Source organism: Leopardus geoffroyi, chromosome D4 (genome assembly GCF_018350155.1).
Source record: "Leopardus geoffroyi isolate Oge1 chromosome D4, O.geoffroyi_Oge1_pat1.0, whole genome shotgun sequence".
Lineage (NCBI taxonomy): Eukaryota > Metazoa > Chordata > Mammalia > Carnivora > Felidae > Leopardus > Leopardus geoffroyi.
This window is the reverse complement of record NC_059342.1, coordinates 73162990-73185318: the sequence shown is the minus strand read 5'-3', so window position 1 is coordinate 73185318 and position 22329 is coordinate 73162990. Positions and strand designations below refer to the sequence as shown.

Genomic DNA, 22329 nt, shown 5'->3' with positions numbered 1-22329 from the left:
TTCGAACCTGGAGGCGCAATTTCTGCCGCTCCCACGGTGAGAGCACACTCATGGGCACCACCACCCCCGTGACGACAGTCCCTGTTTTGCTAATTACCACAATTGCTAAAAAATGGCAAAATGAGCACTAGCATGGCTCAGTGTCTTGCCAGAAAGAGGGCAGACCAAGACTGCTCGCCCACAGTGTGGTGAGAGAATGGAGGCATGTTTAGACCACCTACTTAGTCTCACCGGCTGGGAAGAAACCCTTCCCCCTCTTCTAAGAACTCCTGTGATCAAGAGAAGAGTCGTATAGGTGATGCTCTGGGAAGGTGAAAATAGCAATAGCAAGAAGATTTTGACACCCACTGGGAGAAGAGGAGGCACCCAGGCCGGCAAGAGGTGGAGAGCGTTAGAAAGGAGCCCCCGCAGCTTGTCTGGCTGGAACGTGGGAGCCAGAAATGGCCGCTCCCTGGGCTCCATCTGTTCCAAGGTGCTGTGACCTTTAGGCAGCCGGCAAGCCAGGACAAGGTCAGCATTTACTTTGGCGTATTATTCATAACCTTCGGCTCCTGTCTTTACAAAGGAACTGTTCCGTACGGAGCTCAACAGAGATTAAATGACAAACCAGCCTGCGAGAAAGCTTGTATTCAGTGGTGAGCAGCGATGAATGCTGTCAGAACATCTTCCAAAGACAGGGTCTTCGGCTTCCAAACTAGGCCAGTGACAGAATGTGCTAGCCCTCCCTCCCTAGCTAGGAAAAGTGACTTCTATATTTATATTGGAAAGCTAAATTGTTGAAATGAAATTTGGAATCTATAAACACAGTATTTCCTGTCATTCCTTTAAATGAGACGGAGATATGGGCTCAGCAAATGGCACCGTGTTCCAGAATATCACAGGGATGGCTAGGAACTAGCCAAGGCAACGGGCAGCTGGAAGACGGAGGGTGGCTGTGAACACAGCTGCATTCCCATCATGGTCCCAACACACAGGACGGAAGCAGGCCAACAGCCTGTGGCAAGAGGAATGGAAGAGAGGTGCCTAGCATTCTGGCCAAGTCCCAGCTACACACACTGGGCCAGTGACAAGAGTCCCTCTCCGTATCATCTGGATTTCCATCAGATGTATGCAGACTTCACTCTCATGTAGGTCACCACGGGTGACACGGGCGGCCATGCCACAGGCATGTATTGTATGCCTGCTGCGCCCAGCACACTGGATAAAGACCTTGGGTATCAACAAAGCTGGGCAATTCATCAAGCTGCTTTGTGGCTCTTTCCTCACCCATGAAATGGGGAAGAATAATGCCTTCCCTCTGGGCCTCAGATGACTGTTGTGGTGATCGTGTGAAACAATTTACATATATATATTTTTTAATACCATATGGGGGCACCTGCGCGGCTCAGTCAGTTAAGTGTCCAACTCTTGATTTCAGCTCAGGTCATGATCTTAGTTTGTGAGTTTGAGCCCTGCATCAGGCTCCACACTGGCTGCACGGAGCCTGCTTGGGATTCTCTCTCTCTCTCTCTCTCTCTCCTTCTCTCTCTGCCCCTCCCCCACTCGCACACTCACTCATGCGCTCTTTCTCTCTCAAAATCAATAAAATAAACTAAAAAAAAAAAACTGCTATATGGAGCCAGGGTGTGCCACTTCTGAGGTTTGGGTTTCCAATTTCCACAGCTGGTTCCTTTCTGGATGTATCACAGTATGGCTACCACAGCAGCAAGAACCAAGGCAAAGGAAGAGAAACAGTTCTGATGTAAAACTACTTCCCAGAACCCTGGGCCCCTGCTATTTATTCTTTTAATAACATTCCCTACCCCACCCCCTTTTAGAAAACAGCTATACCTTCCAATTGCAAACAAAAAGGAACACAGTAACATAATGGTAACTGGCAAGGTGCTAAGGTCAGGCTGCAGGATTTCATCCTGGCTCTCATACTTGCTAGCTGTGAGATCGTGGGCCTTGGTTTGCTCATCTCTCAAATGGGAATAATAACGGCTCCCAAACCACATGACTGTCGTATGGAGTAAGTGAGATAAGGTAAAGAGCTTAGCACGTTGTAAGCGCTCGCACATCGGCTATTACTACTCTTGTCTTTAATCCCGGCTGGGGGAAGGAAAAGGCAACACATGGCAAGGACTAGTACACCAGATGCATTTTTACAGTATGATCCTCTATCTAGACCCAGAGCCCTGCAGCTGGGGGTATCTTAACTAAGTTCAATCAGTGCTTCTTAAACTTTGTGGTAAAGATCCACTATTCGGTGGCTTTTTTCCCCAACATGACAGAGCTGTAGACCTACTATGCATAACTAGTGTGTAGTTTGCTCCACATGAGCTAGTTTGACAACACTCATGCTCAGTGTTCAACAAGTGTCAAATTGCTATAAAACTGCTGACTCTCAGCTTCTGCACCTTTCCTGTCATGGATTGGCGACAGCTTATGGATGAGTAAGCAAACCACACTTGTGAGAACAATGATCTAGACTGTTCTTCCCCTTCTCGTCAATACCATTTTACAGACAGGAAATGCCCTTGAATGGCAATGCTGAAAGTCTTAAAAAAAAAAAAAAAAATCTCAGGAAACAACAGAAAACTCAACCCCTCGTGCTTCCAGGAATTGCTGTTTCAAAGGGACACATGCACCCCCATGTTTATAGCAGCACTATCAACAATAGCCAAAGTATGGAAAGAGCCCAAATGACCATCGATGGATGAATGGATAAAGAAGACGTGGTATATATATATATATATATATATATATATATATATATATATATACACAATGGAGTATTACTCGGCAATCAAAAAGAATGAAATCTTGCCACTTGCAACAATGTGGATGGAACTAGAGGGTATTATGCTAAGTGAAATTAGTCAGTCAGAGAGAGACAAATATTATATGACTTCACTCATATGAGGACTTTAAGATATGAAACAGATGAACATAAGGGAAGGGAAGCAAAAATAATATAAAAACAGGGAGGGGGACAAAACAGAAGAGACTCATAAATATGGAGAACAAACTGAGGGTTACAGGAGGGGTTGTGAGGGGGGGGGGATGGGCTAAATGGGTAAGGGGCACTAAGGAATCTACTCTTGAAATCATTGTTCCACCATATGCTAACTAATTTGGATGTAAATTAAAAAAAAATTAAATTAAAAAAAAAAAGAAAAAAAAACTCCCAGAAATAAGACATCAAAGAGAACAAACAGGAAAATGACAGCGTGAACACAGCCCAGCTGCCACTGACCACCTTAGCTGTGTGGATCTGGGGACAAGGCTTCACTCAGCGCCAGCGAGGCGACTGCAGCCTTGTGGAGCCCAGCCCTCCCTCAGGGGCTCCCCTGACCTTGGGGCGGTCTTCCTTCCTCAGGGCCACAGCTTCTAGTTTGGCTTCGTACTCTGCTTGCACTTGGTCCCTCTTCTTCAGTACGCTCTGCGGGAGGAGAGAGGGGAAGAATGTAACACAGAGTTCACGAAGGAGCCTCCAAGGCCCAGGCAGTTGATTCTCGACCCCTTTCCTCCCCCAAATCACGGCGCAGGAGGCCCAGCCGCGTGCTCCCGGGACAGTCTGGCTGTGGTGTGACACAGGCTTGTGACACGGACTCCGGAGGAAGTGGGGTGGAAGAGGGGCGGCCTGTTGTCAGAGATTTCCAGCACAGTAACAGCCTGATACCGAAAGCAACTGAAGCTCCGGGCAAGGACAAGCGGGGGACACTGCCCATCCTCAGCCACACTGATGAGAGGTCTCAGCTTCTCCGTGTGCAGAGAGGACTCAGCTGTGGAGCCTGGAGAGTGACAATCCAGGATGTTCTCTGAACCGTTCACGGAAAAGTCTATGTCAGGAGAGTTCTGGACTCTGATTCATTGAGTTGATCGCTGGTGGACTGATTCGCTCATTGATCCAAGAGCCGCTCATCTGTCCACCCCTCTGGACCACGTATGCAAAGACCAAAGAGATACAGCCCCTACCTGAGGGGTTCCAGCTAGGGAAGAGGTGCATAGCACAGAGCTGCGTCTATGTACAAGTCCAGAATCCGTAGAACCACATGGTGTGTCATCTAGAGTGAGCGATAAACGAGCTCAGATAGGGCCAGCCTAGACAAGACCAGGATGAGGCAAGCCAGGTGCCCACGATGCAAAATTTAAGGAGAAAAATCTCTCTCGGGCCCCTGTAAGTGCAAGGTCGGCACCTGAGCCGAGCATCTCCCTAAATCTGTGCCCTGGGCGTCTCCTTTGCCTCACCTGGTTCTGGCTCAGCTACTAAGGCCACACTCGGTAGGACAGAAAAGGATGCAATCCACAGTCTAGAAAAACATCTGCTTCTCCAAGGGTTTCTTTTTCCTTCTTTGAGTGTAAGAAGCATGAACAGCAAATTAAGAGTGATTAAGAATTTTCTCGCCCACTACCTCAGAAGTCACAAAGCGCTACGGAAGTTTCTAATCTCATGCTTTTCCCATAGGCACCCTCCAGCACAGTATGAAGTCAGGCCAGGAGGAGCCATTCCCTGGCTAGGCGGGGGGCACCTTGTGTCCCTGATAATGTGCTAAAGAGTGAGGAGCAGCTGGACAGCTGAGTGCGCTCTGGGGGGAAACCTTCTCATGCAACGTGCCAACACAGGCAAACTCAAGTCTTCCCCTGAAGTATCTCCTTTGAGAAGAGTTTTACCTTGAGAAGAACATGAGGTAAAACTTACAAGAACTTATCTTTGGTTTGCCACTCATCTTTCTCCTGAGTGCTCTGAAGTTCCCTCCCCACACCCATCAAGCTTTGAGTAGGGATGTTTGCAGTGCTGTTCCACACAACTCTCTCCTGATGCTGGAAACTGCCCATAATCCACACTTAATACAGGGGCCATTAGCCCCACCTGCTGATTGACCTCTTGAAACTGGCTGGTCTGAGCGAGGAACTGGACTTAAACTTGTGTTTAACTGATTTGAATTTAAACCTAAATAGCCATCTCTGGCTAGTGGCCGCCATACTGGACAGCACATAGATACATACAGTAAAAACACAAAAAAGTTAGGGGTCTTTTATGGATTTCATAGAACCCAGAAAATATTCTAAATCTACTAGTCTGGTACCAGCAGTAATAAAAACTTGTAATCTCTACCCAAGAGAAAGAAACACACAGTGCTATCCATGGAGACACTTACGAGGTTCCCCAAGGCATGACGGGACAGCAGGGAGGGGCCGACTGGCCTCCTCATCACTGCCGTGGACTCCCCTCATGGCACACCTCATATCTGCCTGGAAAAAGCACATACCCAGGCTAGGAACAGGTTGAGCTGCTCCAGTGATATACTCTGTCAGGTGTGGCAAGAACTGCATAACCAAAGCTACAAATGCTCTCAGAACAATGCCCTGGAATCCAGTCAGCACAGTGTGGGGCTTCCTGTCCCCCCGTTCCGTTCCAAGATTCTCTGCTGAGGATGCCAAGACCCGAGAAGGGGAGGGATGGCCAGAGATGTCAGCCTCACACAGCCACACCAGACAAAATTTATCTCCTCTCCCTCTCCTAAAGCAGGTGGGGGGATCCCCAGATTCAGCCACACTCCTTCCCCTAGTTAGCATGGACCCTCCCTGGCTCCTCGGTCACCTGCTACCCCCACGTCACCTGAAGTGACCAGAATGCTGCCTTCTCATGCAGGCTGCTGGAGGATTTGCACGTACATCCCCATCTCACTGGGCAGCACAAAAGACTCACGACGACCCTGCAGAAGTAAAGGGGTATTATCCCCATTTTATAGATGGGAACACTAAGGTACAGCGGAGGGACCTGGCTGACGTCACACTGCTAGCAGCACAGTGGTGACTCACTCAGGCAGTTCCTGAGTGAGTTCCCGCAGCGTGGGGTTTCCCAGTCTGACTGGGATCCCAACCACGCTACAGGTTGGGAAACATGTTCTGAATCCAGCTGAACTAAGACTACCATCCGCGTTGGAAGCATCTTTGCTCACGGTTGGTGATGACCTGAAAGGTGCAGCCTCGTACTCCAAACAGCACATGCTATGTTGATAAAACTGGTCAGACCACCCTGTGGTTAACGGGGCCTGAGCCTGAGACTGCAGGGGCCAAGAGGCCCAGTCAGCAGCTACAGAGAGGTCCCTCCATCCCTGAGTGACAAGCAAAAGATATTCACCGTCTGGGCGTCTCAGAGAACTCTGTAGGGGTCCCTGATTCTAGTGGGTACCATAAATCCAAAGGTGATGTGCATGGAGACACGTTGCTACTTTGCGTCTGTCTGCTCTTCTCCTACATAGCCGTCCTCGTCCTGTTTCTGCCCTGCCTTTATGTGTCTTCATGCGTGACCCAGGCCCTGGGGATACAGCAGAGAACAACACACACAAAACTCTTGCCTTCACGGAGCTCACATTCCAGAGAGGAGGCAGACATCACACAGTAAAATATATTAATACAGAGTGAATGAGACAGTGCCGAGCGTTGAGGAGGAAAAAGAGAATAAGACAGCAGGACGTAAAGCGCCAAGGGTTTGGGGGATGACAGAACTGTCCACAAAGTAGCCAGGAAGGGCCCTGAGGAGGAAGCGGCTTTTAATCAGACGTGAAATAAATTTCTCTCATATGCTGCGGGTTTTTCTTAATGTAGAACCCTTTATCGTGATTTTGAAATGGTCCTAGTAATATGGTACTTCACTACCCTTCTTTTCAAATGTAGAGAAAAAAAATGACTCCATTTTTTAGCAAATAAATTGTAAGGAAAAATAGATGGGGAGGGATTTTTTAAATACTTAAGAAACATATCAAAATATGAATTTTATTTGGATCACGATTTGGAAAAACACCTACAAAAACAGTGCCTGAGGCCCTGGGGAATGAACACTCCAGCTTCATTGGAGTTTATCAGTTTATCAGTTTACTGGATATTTGAAGAAATCTTAAGAAAAAATTTTAGGTGTGATGATAATGTGGTTCTTTTTTTTAAAAGAACACTTGTATTTTAGAGATATGTACTAAATATTTTTGTATGAAGTGCTCTGATGTCTGGGATTTGCTTTAAAATAATCTAAGGGGTTCGAGTGCCTGGGTGGTCAGTCAGTTGAGCATCCGAGTTGGGCTCAGGTCATGATCTCATGGTTCATGGGTTTGAGCCCCGTGTCGGGCTCTGTGCTGACAGCTCAGAGCCTGGAGCCTGCTTCTGATTCTGTGTCTCCCTCTCTCTCTCAAAAATAAATAAACATTAAAAAAAATAATCCAAAGGGGGGCACCTGGGTGGTTTAGTCAGTTAAGTGTCCAAGTCTTGGTTTCACCTCAGGTCATGATCTCATGGTGGGTGAGATTGAGCCCCGTGTCGGGCTCTGTGCTGTCAGAGCCTGCTTGGGATTCTCTCTCTCTCCCTCTCTCTCTGCCCCTCCCCTGCTTGGGTGTGCACATTCTCCCTCTCTCTCTCTCAAAATAAATAAAGAAAACTAAACTAAAATAAAATAAAATAAAATAAAATAAAATAAAATAAAATAAAATAAAAATAAAATAATCCAAGGGGTGGAGAGCAGGTGGGCACAGAGCTAGAACAAGATGGGCCATGAGTGGGCAACTGCTCGAGCAAGCAGATGGGTATGTGGGGGATTGTTACACTTCCACTCTGCTTTTAGACGTTTCAATTTTTCCGTAATAAAAGAAAGTTAAACAATGGACATATAATACCAGTCATCCAAAATGCTAATAACAAGCTAATAATAACCACTTAGCTACAATGACAACAGTGTCTGGAAGTTAAATCAGACACATTCTGTGGTTTGGCGTTCAATCTCTGTACTGGATTTTTTCCAGGAAAATACCGCAATGGTCAGGATCAACTGGAAAGCTCAATATTCCAGCTCCACCCCCAGAGCTCATGCTCAGTCGTCGGCCGGTGAGACTGTGGGCTCACAAACTTGTGGGAGGAGGAGGAGGTAGTGCAAAAACAGCTCCCGATGCAAAAGGTCAGCAGCTACCAAAAAGCCTCCTCAAGTCCGGAAGGTTTTGAAGCTTCCAATCTTTTCGTAAGAGGGACGTTAGGATGCAGGGTTGAGGAGGCAGATGAGAGCAGTGAGGACTGCTCGGCCACGCGTAGAGAACTGCAGAGCAGAATGGTTCACACTGTGATATGCCAGGGGCTGGTGACCCAAAAGAACGCCCCCCCAAGGGGGATTCATGTAGAATAATGAGTGTTCAGTAGTAAGGAAAGATGCTCAAATGGGAATAAAAATCAAATACCCAACACAGCCCTGTAGCTAGGTTTTGGGTGGCCCTCTAGGAGAGTATTTACCTGCAGGCAGGAACATGAGTCCGACCTTGGTCCTGGTAACATAATTTCTGATTAAATGATTGAACTTAGGCCGTCCCTTTTGACATGCTCTTTTGACACATTCACTCTATTGGAAATGGACCACCTGTGAGTTAAATTTTCTAGGCCATGTGGGTAATACTGAAACCACATATTTGCCCCTGGTTTTAAGAGATATTTGTTACAAAAGTTAAATTTTTTTAATTAAAAAAAAAAGGTATTTGTTACAGAAAATTTGGAATATAAAGAAAAACACAAAAGAAGGGGACCTCTCATTTTCTGGGCACAACTGGTAACACGGTATGTCTTCACTCTCTAGTTTGTTCTCTTGAACGACTTCTTTGATGCTTCCCATTTCTGTGTTTTCTCTTCCTGGCACTCTTGTTATTCAGATGGTAGATACTGAGGTCTCTGGTCCTCTCATTTTCAAATGTATTTTTTTGTCTCAAATCCTCCATCTATCTTTTTGTTTCACTTTACAGGCGACTTCCTTAACTTCTAATTTTTTTTTTCTCATTTCTATCATGGTTTTAATTTCCATGAGCTCTCTGCTCTCTAGATGCTAAAAAATTCTTGTTTTATTGTTATGACATCTCTTTCTGAAGATATTAATGATTTTTTTTTTCTTGGAAATGTTCTGCTCCCTCAATGATGTTTCACTCGGTAATACTTTTTTTTCTTTGTTTTTACTTGGTATTCATTTTAGAACCTTCTCTTAAATATTCAGTGACCTTGTCTGCCCACTCATCCAATAGGGAAACACTAAAAACCTAATTGAAAGCTCTCTGCATGTTGAGGGCTTGTTGACAATTCTCTACAGGGACCCTGCTGGGTCATTTCATTGAGGAACCTTCTCCAATACCAGTATCTTCAAGTTTCTTCTCTTGGTCTGTTTAGACTTTCTAGAAAAGGCTCTTCTAATCCTTGAAGGGAAGATATAAGGCTGAGAGCCAAGCACAAGTTTCTTCTCTTGGTCTGTTTAGACTTTCTAGAAAAGGCTCTTCTAATCCTTGAAGGGAAGATATAAGGCTGAGAGCCAAGCACAGGAAGATGACTAAAGTGTCAACATTTGGTAATCTTTTACTTAACATCCTGATTTTAGGATTTTAGCCCCCATCCTCAACGGTGCCTGGGGTCCCTGTGTCCAGAGACCCTCTGTGTTACCCTCCAGAGAATATGCCTCCAGTTCTGGCAGAGTATAGAAGAGACAGTCACCCCTGTGTGGGGAAGGAGGTCAGAACTAGAAGCTCTAACTTCTTAAACAGATTCCTGGCTAATTTTTCTCTTCAGCTTTCTCTCCCCAATCCCAGAGGTACTTACTTACTTAGCACCGCCAATTCTCGACCTTTTTTGAAGGATTTTATGATGTAAACCAGGTGGCCGCTTAGTTTTTTCCCCACACAGCCAGCTTCAAAGGCAGCTTTTTTGAGGCACTTGAGACCATTATCCCCTCTCAATTTGCTTTCCAGTCCCCATTGTACTGCTACTATTTCCTCCCCTGCTGCTTTTTATCTTTGCAGCCTTATACTTCAAACAAAACAAAAACACTCTAGTGTTATCTTGGTGAGGTCTCATGAAAAAGAAGTTTATATATTTAGTCTGCCATCCCTGGGACTCTCAGATTTTTAATTTTCACATATTTTTCTAACTTTTTGAAGCATTTGAGATCATGTACATTTCTACATCTTGCTTCTTCATATTTTCAAGAAATCAGGCCCTCAATCTATAATTACTTTTGTTTAGGAAAAAGGACTCCCCCCCCCCAACTCAATTTTCCAGAAAATCTTCATCCTTGCTTTCTTTTTCTTTCTTTTTCTTTTCTTTTTTATTCAAGTTAGTTAACACACAGTGTGGTCTTAGCTTGAGGAGCAGAACCCCGTGATTCATCTCTTACATATGACACCCGTGCTCGTCTTAAAAAGTGCCCTCCATAATGTCCATCACCCGTTTAACCCATCCCCACACCCAAAAGCACTACGAGTGACCAAACGTAAAGCCTAATCACTTGACTCATTAGCTCCACCTTGTGGCTTGTAAGGAAAAAGGTAGGCAGACCGCAAAAAAACACAAATTACTGACATTTGAAAAAAGCTATCCTGGAACATTGTTCAAAGTATCTCCAACTCGAAGAAAAACTCTGTCTTTAAAACCAGACTTCTGCATCTACATCTCACAACTCTAATCATGATCACCAATGACCCCCATATTATTGAATACAATGGTCACTATTGATCATGATCCTTCTAAAAACTTTTCTCTTGGCTTCCTCTACTTTTTTTCTTCTACTACCCTACCAATCCTCTGAGTCTCCTTTTCCACTTGTTCCTCCTCATAATTAGGTACTGGGCCACTAAATATTGTCATGCCTCAGGGCCAGACCTAGACTATTCACATGGAGCTCATCTCACTAGATGGTCTACTCCCCTCCCATGGATTTAAACACCATCTATTCGCAAATGACTCCCAAATTTCTATTCTCACTCTGAATTAAATTCATAACCAATTGCCATGACATCTCTACTTTAATGACTAATAGGCAGTTTTGCACTCAATATGGCCAAAACAACTTGATTCCCAACTGCCCAATCTGTTCTGCCCCGAACTTCCCCATCCCAATGAACAGGAACCACTGTCCACCCAGTCGCTAAAGCCAAAAACCTAGAGGTCATCACCAATCCTTCCTTCTCTTACTGCACATTAAGATAGCAGCAAGTCTGGTTGGCCCTTCATTCAAAATCTACCCAAAGCCACCACTGTAGCCCAAGCTCTACCACCATGGTTATCTGCCACATGGCTCCCTGTGACGGTCTGCTGAATGTCTCCTTGCCTCCACTATCATTCCCTACAACCCATTCTCCACATTGTAGCACTAGCTGCCTGCTTAAAGTAAAAATTGTATCCTGTCATTCCCCCGCATAAATCCAAACACCTTCCCTTTTGTTCCTAAGATTAAAATCCAGACTCTTGCCAACCATGGCCTTTAAGAAGACACTACTATACATGTCCTGGCGCCTACCTATCTCTTTGACCTTGCCTCCTCCCACTTGCTCTCTTGCTCACTGGACTCCACTCACACCTGCCTTTCTGGTCTGCAAAGACCACCAAGGTCATTTCTGCTTTAGGAGCTTTGTACCAGCTACTCCTTCTGCCTAAAATGGTCAATTCTCTGGTCCTTGCCCAGCTAACTCCTACGTGTTGATTCAAGTCTGCAACCGAGGCCACCTCCTCCATGTGTCTGTTCCTTACCATCCTCTTCTGACCCTCACCCTACCCTTGTCACTCAGCAAGACCTCTGAGATAAGCATGCTCTTTGAGTTGTAGATAAACCCATTTTTTAAAAATAACAAGATATGTGACATACAATCGTTATATAATTATTAATGCTCCAAACTGACATGTCAAATTCAATTAAACATTTTCTGACCACTTTTCTATGAATAAGGCAGTGGGAAAGAAGACAGTTCTACCCTAACCTTCTTAAAGCTTCTCCTACCCATGTCCTGGTCATAAGGATGCCAGTATTCAAAAGGCACTGCCCAAAATTTGGTAAGGACTCTAAGATGTTCTCTTCCAGTCTATCGCTATCCTAATTATGTTTTACACACAGTCTATAGGATGTGAAATCCCATATAAGGGCTCACCTGCACATATCTTCAGGGTGTTTAACTTGAGTCTTGGACCTGAGGGTAACTTTGGTACGCCTCCCTCTTACACATCGTTCACTCTCTCTCCTCAGCATCCTTGAAATACATGACTTCAACCATCTTTCTAGTACAAGCTGTCCTCATTGTTCACTGAACATTGTTCATCTGTTCCACAGGGCCTGATAACAACCCCACCTTTTCTGTGCTTTCTTTCTACCTCCAAATGGAACAGAACATACCCAGCCACAAGTGCATTTAAAGAGAGACAATTTGAGACTCAGCCTTGAAAAGCTGGAACTGATCTGGTTTGCTTCTTGGCCAATAGTAAAGACACAGATACCAGGTGACTGTTCTTGAGAACTGTGGCCATGGAACAGAGTAAAGATTTATCAGTGGGGCTCTATTCCTTCATCTATAAGGTAAACAAGAGAGACAAGATGATCCCAGAGACCTTTTCAAACTCAGAGAGGAGACTTCAGCTTAGCCCCATTAGGAGAGCCTCAATGATCTCCAACATTTTCTTCAGGTGGGAATCAGCTGACCCACATGTACTTCAAATTCCTATGGCCCAGGCCCCTGACTCCAAATGATGAGGACGAATTCTCACTTTGATCCACTCAAGACCATCATAGAGAAACAGACTGATGAAACATCAACACACCAAGACCTCCCCGCCAAAACAAAACTGGAAGGACTGTCTCAGTCCTGAAAAACATCCAGTCATTGACACCAAACACATCGCAGCCAGGCCTCCAGCAAGCTCTCTACTGCATGTTTAGTTTTCATGTTGAATAGCAAAGTCTATCCCACTTACCTCCAAAATCACAAAGTTAGTTTGGAAATGGAATCATATAACTCTCTCAGAGGAATAAAACTCAGCTAAGAGGGGTGTCTGGGTGGCTCAATCGGTTAAGCATCCAACTCTTGATTTGGGCTCAGGTGATGACCTCATGGTTTGTGAGTTCAGGCCGTGCATTGGACTCTGCACTGACAGCACAGAGCCTGCTCACGATTCTCTCTCTCCCTGTCTCCCTGCCCCTCCCCCATGCTTGCTGGCACTCTCTCTTTCAAAACTAAATAAACTTAAAAAAAAATCAAGCTAAGAATTCTTAAAGAGCAGCGATATCATGAGACAAAGGCAAGGGAGCCACTTAAGACACTTATTCCCTTCTCCCAATGTCCTTAGACTTGGCCACATGAACCTTGACAATCCTTAGGAATTTGAAATAGTTGAGTGTTGGTCTAGCCCTGCATGGAGAAAATGCTGGAGATCATGGACCCATGTAATCGTGGCACTGTCATCAAGTGACTCCTGTCTTACCCAGACCACTCTGCAGAGACCTTTTCCTGTTGGAAAAAAGGGAGCAGGTGACTTTGTCTCTTTATAACCGGGCTTAGCTCAGCTCACCGATGGGACAGAGCTAAGGTTTCAGAGACCTCCAGTCAACACTTCCTCCTTCCTCTGCCCTTCCCAAAAAACACTGTACACACTCCCATTCTCCCAGCCTGAGTAACCTGATTACATGTTTTCAGGCTCAGTGAATAAGAAACTCAATACATATGCCTCATACACGGGGTGAAGAAAGAGAGCAAACAAACAAGTGTTTCTTTGATGTAGAACTTCAGTTACTCACATAAGCTTGTATCTCACTATATAATTATATTCTAATAAAGACGCCAGATAAACCTGTGCTAAATGACAAACGTGAAATCCTACTTCAAGCACAAATATATATTAAGTACTAACATACTTGCCAAGTGCAAGAACAAAGTAATTTGTACTGTAATATCCCAGGACTGTGTATGCATCAGATTTTCAGTCGAGCAAGGTTAAGGGAGGATTTTTGATGGAGGATGTGTCTATATAAAAGACAAATTCAAAGATACCCCAGGGATTGTAAAATTTTATTTTTGTTTACAAAAACAGATACTATTAACTTTACAAGTAAAGCAAAATATTCTGGCTCATTTTAAGCAAGTCAGGATGTCTTTTTTTTTTTTTTTTTGAGATATAATTGACATATAACATCATATAAGTTCCAGGTGTCCAGCATAATGATTGGATATTTGTATATATTGTGAATGTTCCCCACATAAGACTAGTTAATATCCATCACCACAGATGGCTCTAAATTTGTCTTTGATAAGAACTTTAAGATCCACTCTCCTGGCAACTTTCAAATACACAATACCGTATTATTAACGACGGTCACCATGCTCTGCATGACATCCCATGACTTATTTATTACTTATAACTGGAAGTTATAATGAAAGTTAGAATTAAATATGCAATGTGAGGGTCTCAGTAGAAAAAATGCAATAGAGAAAAATGTGTAGGAAATTCGTGGAGTCAAGAGATGTGGTTTTCAGCCTCAGTTCCGATAATTACCAACAAAATTGCCTCAGGCTAATGATCTCATATGTGAGTTTTATCCTTATCATCACCATACCTACCGTCATTTCCACCTTAGTGATAAGGAAATTCATATCATTTTCCTGCCCACTGTGAGAGCCAGACCCAATCCTGTCTTTTTAATTAAAGTGTTTGTTTCATTAGCAGTTTTATAGAGAGTGTACAAGAGACAGTGAGTCATTCTAGCAGGAATGGTTTCCATTGTCCACAATGTAACATGTATCAAGAGCCTTAAAAGGTTCAGACCTGATAAAACAAAATGGAATGTGGGTAATGGGTATATGGGAGTCTGTCATACTATTCTCTTTGCTTCTATATATGTGCTTGAAATTTTCCATAATAAGGGCTTTTTAAAAAATTTTTTTAAACTATTTGATTCATTACCTTTTACTCCTCTTCTTAAGGTATAGAATACTTTCATATTGCCATGATCTTTCTGGGTTTCCATTTTTACAACCCAAAGTTGCCTGATGAGTTTCTCTCAAGAGATTCTTGTCAATTGTCTCTTAAAGGGGTGTCCTAGATCTGTCCCAAAGACAGATCAATAAACCAGTGGTCTCCATTGGGAAGGAGGTAGGAGGCTACTTGGGATGTTCAACACAGAGCCAGCCACATGTCCTTTTCTGTTGGTCAGGAAGCCTGACCCTTTTGTCTAACTGATACCACACTGTAAGAGTCCCTGTAACTATGCTCTCAAACTGGTTTAAGTGCAGGCTGGAGTAGTTACTAGGGTAGGCATTAAAGCATCTGACCCCATCCTTATTTTGCATGGAGAATCTGAGGTTGGAAATCATTTGTCCCCACAGCTCCTCTGTCTTTTCTCATCCCTTGCTGTTAGATCAAAGCCATTCTGATTCTTATTCCATTTGTACATCATCCCCCTCTCCCTTTTTCTTTAAAATCTTCTAAAATCTTATAACTTTCATTCTAAAATTTTGTAGTGATATGCTGTGGGTTGGCTCATTTTTCATTTCTTTTGCTGGGCAATCAGCATGCCCCCTTTTTTTTTAATTTTTTTTTTACACTTATTTATTTTTGAGAGACAGAGAGAGACAGAACACAAGTGGGGGATGGGCAGAGAGAGAAGGAGACACAGAATCTGAAGCAGGCTCCAGGCTCTGAGCTGTCAGCACAGAGCCTGACGCGGGGCTCAAACTCACAACCGCAAGATCATTACCTGAGCTAAAGTCAGACACTCAACCGACTGAGCCACCCAGGTGCCCCACCCCCCCGCCTTTTTTTTTTTTTTTTTGGAAGATCTTCTTGTATTATTTCTTTCATAATTCCCTTCCATCAGCCTTCTCTGTTCTCCCAGTTAGGATTTCTTCTCAGATAAATGTTGAACCTCTGAGATTAATCCTCTATGTCTCTTACTCTTTCACATTTTCAGTATTTTCACATTTTTGTTCTACTTTCCAACTACTTGGTTTCCTTATTTTACTTTCCAAGATTTCCTCAACCTCATTTTTCGACTTTACTCCTCAATTTCATCTCAGCAAGTCAGATTTTAGTTTCCAAGAGCTCTAATTATCCAATTATTCTTTTTCCATAGCATCCTGTTCTTGTTTAGTACATGTTATACCTCCACAAACTCTCAGAGAACATTAAGAGTTTCTTCCACACTCTTTTCCTTCATTTAATTCACATCCTTGTTTCGCCACGAGTTCTATTTATATGCCTATGAGGTCAGTCCATATGTGTGATCCTACCCACCCATGAAGAAGGAAAACTACACTACGTGTGAATAGGCAATAGTTACTTTTTGAAAATGACTAAAACAAGGAACTTACTTAAGTGCACGAGAAGTGAGCATGCTTACCTTCATAGAGTCAGAGTATAAAATATATTCCCTGAGCACAGGTAGAAAGTCTTCTGTCATGTCATCCGTTAGCTCTTCCAAGGCCGTCGAGCAGTTGCCAATGCAAGCTGAGACTCCCTCCAGGGGCTCAGCTAGCTCCCCTTCTAACGCACTCCACGTGGAGTACACAGGCCCGTATTCTCTCAGCTCTACAAGGTACTCTGAAGGGGAAAAAGAAACTAATTAAGCCTTGGCTGGTAATTAAGACAATCACTGGTATCACTGGTATTACTGACTCAGTAACAAGAACTCCCTATAGTCAGATGTATTTCCTTGGCCATTCACTGACCTGAATGTGCTCTCCTTTAAACACAACATTGTTTATAATTTTTTTAATCTCTAAACACCCATCTTATAGTTAATATCATAACATCACCTGACTTTACCCCATAATGGGAATGCCATGACTCTGGATAATGGGGACCACAGTGCTTTCTGGGGGAAGTGGTAGGAGCTACATCCACCAACTATCTTCAAAAATAACCACTCACCTACTCATAGACTGAAGACAGATTTTTAGCAGCAATGGGGACAGAGTTTCACATAGGTTTAGGGGGATGTTTTTAAAGGAAAGAAAAACCAGTCACAATGGAAAAATAATGGGATTTTAGGAAGTATTTTGATATGGATGTGGTCTCACGTAGGCAGAATTACTCTCACTCAGAGGTAACCCCAACACCTTGGTCCCATCAGAATTTATTCCACATGCTCCTTAGATGTGGATGGTACCAAAAGCTATCTCTAGCACCTGCAGGCCATAATACCATCAGTGGGTAGAGGATAATGAAAGTACAGGGAACAAGGGGAAATGTCAATTTATTTACTCTCAGAAAGAAAATCTAGCCCATCATTTGTCACCAGGATTCTTGCCTTTAAAGCAAAACGTTGCCATTTTTTAGTAACCAGTGGATGGGTGCTGCTGGAGAATTCTTTTCAATATGTGTCAGATCTTGGGCCAGCATGATTGTCAACACTGGTCTGATCTCTCTGGCCTCCACATGTGTGAGAAGACAAAAGGTGCTAACATTCTGGGATACAGAGAAGCAGGTGACCACAAGAGGGCTGGGGAGAAAGTGGTGGTAACAACTTGGTAGGTTAAAGAAAGGTCTGACAAGTCCCCAGGTCAGGAAGAGTGGGTCTGAAATGAAGCAGGGGTAGGGCAGGTAATTTCAAGTTGAAGGCTCATGAGGATCATAACTTTGGCAAACACAGGTCTCGAGGCTGTCCTCTTGGACCATCTTTCTGGCAGAAAAGGTACCAAAGTTTTGCTTTTTAAATTATCATTCCTATGAATGAAGGGAAGTTGAGTCAATGTCTCCACTTTTAAAGCTAAAGTTGAGAGAGAAAGAGAGTCATGGAAAAGCCTGGAAGCTCAGAAGTGGCTGTTTGCCACGAAAGCAAACACAAGGCTGAAGAGCAGGGCAAAGGATGGAGCGCAAAATTATAGTCTGGTCACAACGACCTCCTCTGCTCCCTGTATTTATTTATTAGTTTTAGAAGTGAAGCACGGCCTCGTTCTGTCGTGCCAGTATTTCTGCAGTTTGATTCTGCTGAGCACACACGAATGCGCACACGCACCCTGGGCACGACCAAGATCTCGACAAAGGGCTCACCTATTTCTTCTTTGATGATCCGCTGGGCTATTCGATCAATGGTTCCCAGTTTGAGTGCAAAGGTATCTAAGTAGTCGCCTATGGCTGCAAACTCCAGAGGTCGACTCCTCAGCTTGTAGCCTCCGGTGACGTGCTTGACGGACTCGCCCACTCTGGACAGCAATGCCATCCCCTGCCTCTTGTAGGCGTTCAGGTCCTAAGGGTGACACGTTAACAGACAAACTCAGTCACTCCCACAGCCAGGATTCGGTGAACCAACTCCTTTAGGTGGTTTCTTCTTGGACGTGGAAGACTCCGGAAACAAGGACCCGAGTTAGAGGACTGACCACGTACATAGCAGTACTCCTCCCCTTGCCATTGGAAACACCAAGCACACAGGTGTGTGCTTTCGGCAGAGCACCTGAGCATGCTGTCCTTCAAACTCAACACTGTTTCTAACACGATTCTTTTAACGTCCCTGACAGAAGAAGATGAAGAAGACAACGAACTCAAAGATGAAGAAGAAGAAGTCTCTTTCTCCCATACAAAATATCCTAAGTCATCTTTAGGAACAAAATTCTAGAGCTGAAATTCATTCCATTCATTTATTTATATCTCAATAAAAGCCATATAAAGAAAGGAGGGAGAAGAGGGTGAGCGCAAGAAACAGCGACAGAAAAAGCAGTGCAAGAAAATCCAAGCCAAGGATCGATGTTGTAAACAACAAAACATTTTAGGGCAAAACAGGAAATACATTGAGCTACATAATCTACTGTATCTAAATTTAAAGAGCGTATTAATCTATCAGGTCAAATAAACTTCCTATCATCACACTCCAAGAGGAATCTGTAGCATCTCCAGATTGTTCTACGTCATGCCTTCAAAAATGGTTTCATGGGGCACCTAATGGCTCACTCGGTTGAGCATCCAACTCTTGGTTTTGGCTTAGGTCATGATCCCAGGGTCATGGGATCAAGCCCTGAGTCCGGCTCCATGATGAGCATGGAGCCTGTGTAAGATTCAGTCTCCCTCTCCCTCTCCCTCTCTCTCTCTCCCTCCCCCCTTGCTCTCTCTTCCCACCCCAGCCCTCCCTCACTTGTGTGTGCAGGTGCTCTCTCTCTAAAAAAAAATTTTTTAATGGTTTTACATAAGATCAGATGTCTGTTCCTTATATCCACCCTTAATACAAACAGAAAATTAATTCCCAGTCCTAGTAGGGCATGTCTACAGGGAGATAAGGGAACATAGCACAAGGCCATTGCTTTCTGGTCACCTCGTCTGATTTAGGGATAGAGCAGAGAACAGGGAATAGCGGTTAACACAGCTGTCCTCCCATGTGACAACACACAATCACACACAACCACAGATTCCGATATTCCTAAGTGTCTGAAGTATAGTCTGCTCCTTCTTCTTTATGCAGCCAAAGCCTTCACTTTTGCTCTTGATCCCACTCTTTCCTAGCTAGACTTCGCCCACAAGCAAGGCTCCAGCCCCATCAGCCACTCCCTCTCCTGTCTGTATCTTCAACTTCTAATCCTTGAGTCTGTAAAATACGCCAGGGCTCACCCATCTTCAAAAAGGCAGCAATTTCTTCCTCCACACACCCCCGTCCAATCTCTCCTCTTCCTTTTGAAGTCAGGCTACCTGAGAGAATGTTCTTCTAAAGATTCCATCTCCCCTTCCAACCTCAGATACTCTAGACGAAAAACATCCCTGTAGACATCAGGTTTTCACAAGATTGTAACTGAAGCCTGGCAGTTCTTGGCATTGCTTCTACAATATTTTTTGGAGTGGGGCTAGATCCAAAAGGGCTCGGTGGACTGCAGAAGCTCTATTTCAAGTAGAGGCTTAAAAGAGAACCCCCAGTTAACCAAGTCAATTCATATATAGAATGAAGCTATAGAATGAAGCTATAGAATTAAGCATCTGACTGCTGCACGCATTCTGCCAAAGATGAAAAATACTTATTTGAACACGCTTGATACTGAGCATCTCCCCTACCCTCTCCGAGCATTACTGGCTTCTTTGTAATGACGTTTCCGGTTTGCGACAAGATCGGGTCATCCCAAGAAAGAGGAATACCTCTTCCTTCGCTGTGACAGAACATGTAAAGGGTTTGCCTAAGAACAAGACCAAGGGAGGAGGGCACTTGTTGGGATGAGCACTGGGTGTTGTAGGTAAGCGATGAGTCACGAGAATCTACTTCCAAAAGCAAGAGCACACTGTATACAACGCATGGTAGCTAACTTGACGACAAATTATAAAAAAAAAACCAAAAAACAAAAAAACAAGACAAAGGTTTTCAAGGTGTGTTAAAAGGTGGAGACAAGAAAGGGGGAGATGGGGAGTCACTGTAGTTTCATGTCACACAGTGCAGTACACTGTTTCAGGCTCACAAGATGAATAGTCGCGTAAGTGTGTGAATATACTTAACGCCACTGAAATGTGCATTTTTTAAAATGGTTAGGGTGGTAAATTTTAGATGTATTTTACCACAATCAAAAAGAAAGAAAAGAAAAGATGGGGGTATTTGGTACATTTAATTCAGCAAGTAGAACTGAATGAGGGCTAGAATTGGTTGTTTTAGAGCCAATGCTCTGCATTCGCTTGCGTGAAGTTGGATTTTGATGAAGACGCTGAAGGACTTTTTTTTTTTTTTTTTTTTTTTTTTTTACATCACCCTTCATACTGAATACCATCCACCACACGCAAATCTTTCCACTTTATTTTTCACATAGATTCCTAATGACCCACGGTCCGTGCATCCTCTCCCATTGTCTCTCTGTTCAGTAAAGATGACCAAGACTGAGGCCTGCCTGAACAATGACCTGATACGTGGGTGAGGCACTGAGCTGCATGTGTGGAGAACAGGATGGATTTCACTCTGCATATGAGCTGAAAGAACTATATTCAAGGATCTGTTCACCAGGAAATACTTATTTTGAAACAGAACATGGGTTTGACATGGGCGGTGGGGGACAGGCCTCTGGGAAAAAAGAGAAGATGAATGGGCATGTCATCAATGAGGCGAAAAAATGTCAACTGAGGTTTAAAAAAAAAATACTAAAGGACTTTGTCATGTGGTTTCCATTGTCTGGAGAACGGCACCCTCTCTAAAATCTTTAAAATTAACTGATGTTATCTGTAAATATTTCTCAATTTTGCCATTTTGAGAAAGAAAACTGGGAATCCCGGAGCCTCGACACCCTTGCCAACATGAAACAAACTACCTGTGGCCTGAGTTTGGGAATATGATTCACGAAAGTAAACAGATGGGGTCGTGAGGAGCTGGCATGAGAGTGTGAGCCTGAGATCCCATTTCTGTAGACATTGAGGGCAGAGTGTGTCAGACTTCCTGCCAGTTCCGCCAACCGGAAGTGCACAGAGAAGCCAGTGAACGACCAACCTGGGTGTGAACACACAGAATCCGGCAACTATGTGGGACCCAAATGTTTCTCTGGCAAATGCTTGGAAAATGCCCACCCAATAGGAATTTGGCTGCGGGCAAGCAACACTGAACTAGTCTTTGCCAGGCAGTCTGATTTAGAGCGGAAGTTCGGCCTCTGGGGCCTTAAAGACCTAATTTTAAATCCCAAGTGATGCCACTTGAATATGTACCAATTCCCTGAACTTCAGTTTCCTTATCAGTAGAATGAGATGTTGAGTAACCTCTCACAGGGTTCCTGTGAAGAACATCTTTATCAAACACTCATTAGATGTTCTTTCCCTCAGGGCCCACTTGTTGGTCAGAATGGCCTCACCTATTGAAATGCCAAGAAGAATTCAAGGAAACACTTATCTTTGTTTAGGCAAGTGAAAATACTTCCTCTCTGCTGCAGTGGGGGTGTTTCTCCTGAATTCTAACATGGAAACCAGGATGATGCAAATGGACACCAAAAAAATAGAGGAATTTGATGACATCCACTATAGTGGGCCATTCCCAAAGGTGGTTTGTGAGAGAGCAAAGCAGCTTTTAAGAAAGAGCCCAAAGAGGGGCACCTAGGAGACTCAGTTATGCATCTGACTCTTGACTTCGGCTCAGGTCATGATCTCATGGTTCTGGAGATCAAGCCCGGTATCGGGCTCTGTGCTGATGGTGTGAGGCCTACTTGGGATTCTCTCTCGCCTTCTCCCCCTGGCACACCCCCTCTTCTGCATGCTCTCTCTCTCTCAAAATAAATAAACTCAAGAAAAAAAAAAAAAGAGCCCGAAGAATGCTAATTTGGGGGAGGAATATGAAAAATTCTGTTCTTACCTTAGCAGTAAGGAAAACATTAAAGTGTTCATTGAAAGAGAGCACAGGATGATCTGTAATTCTTTTTAGGAATTTATCCAAAGCTTTTCTTCTGGTCTCCACAAACTCTTCTGAAAAACGATCTACAACACCCTTCACCACAAACTTCTCAGGAAGCGGCTATGAAGACAGGAAGAAAAATATTCAGAGTAATTGATAAGACCGTGGAAAGAAAAACCACAGGCTAGCAAATAATTCTTGGGACTCATTTGTCCAAGAACATATTCCTTATTCAGTTGGCTCTTTAGGTAGGC

The 22329-nt window shown here is 43.9% G+C and overlaps 1 protein-coding gene across 5 annotated transcripts in view; it reads right to left on the bottom strand.

The window, feature by feature from the left end:
- SNX30 (sorting nexin family member 30) overlaps nt 1-22329 on the bottom strand; it is a 116016-nt gene that overhangs the window by 15096 nt on the left and 78591 nt on the right. For all 5 annotated transcript variants that reach the window (XM_045470086.1, XM_045470082.1, XM_045470084.1 and 2 more), the window contains exons 4-7: nt 22037-22195; nt 17803-17998; nt 16151-16350; nt 3338-3424 (exon numbers count right to left, since the gene is read on the bottom strand). In XM_045470086.1, coding sequence (XP_045326042.1) covers nt 3338-3424; nt 16151-16350; nt 17803-17998; nt 22037-22195 — 642 coding nt within the window. The remainder of the gene's footprint in view (nt 1-3337; nt 3425-16150; nt 16351-17802; nt 17999-22036; nt 22196-22329) is intronic.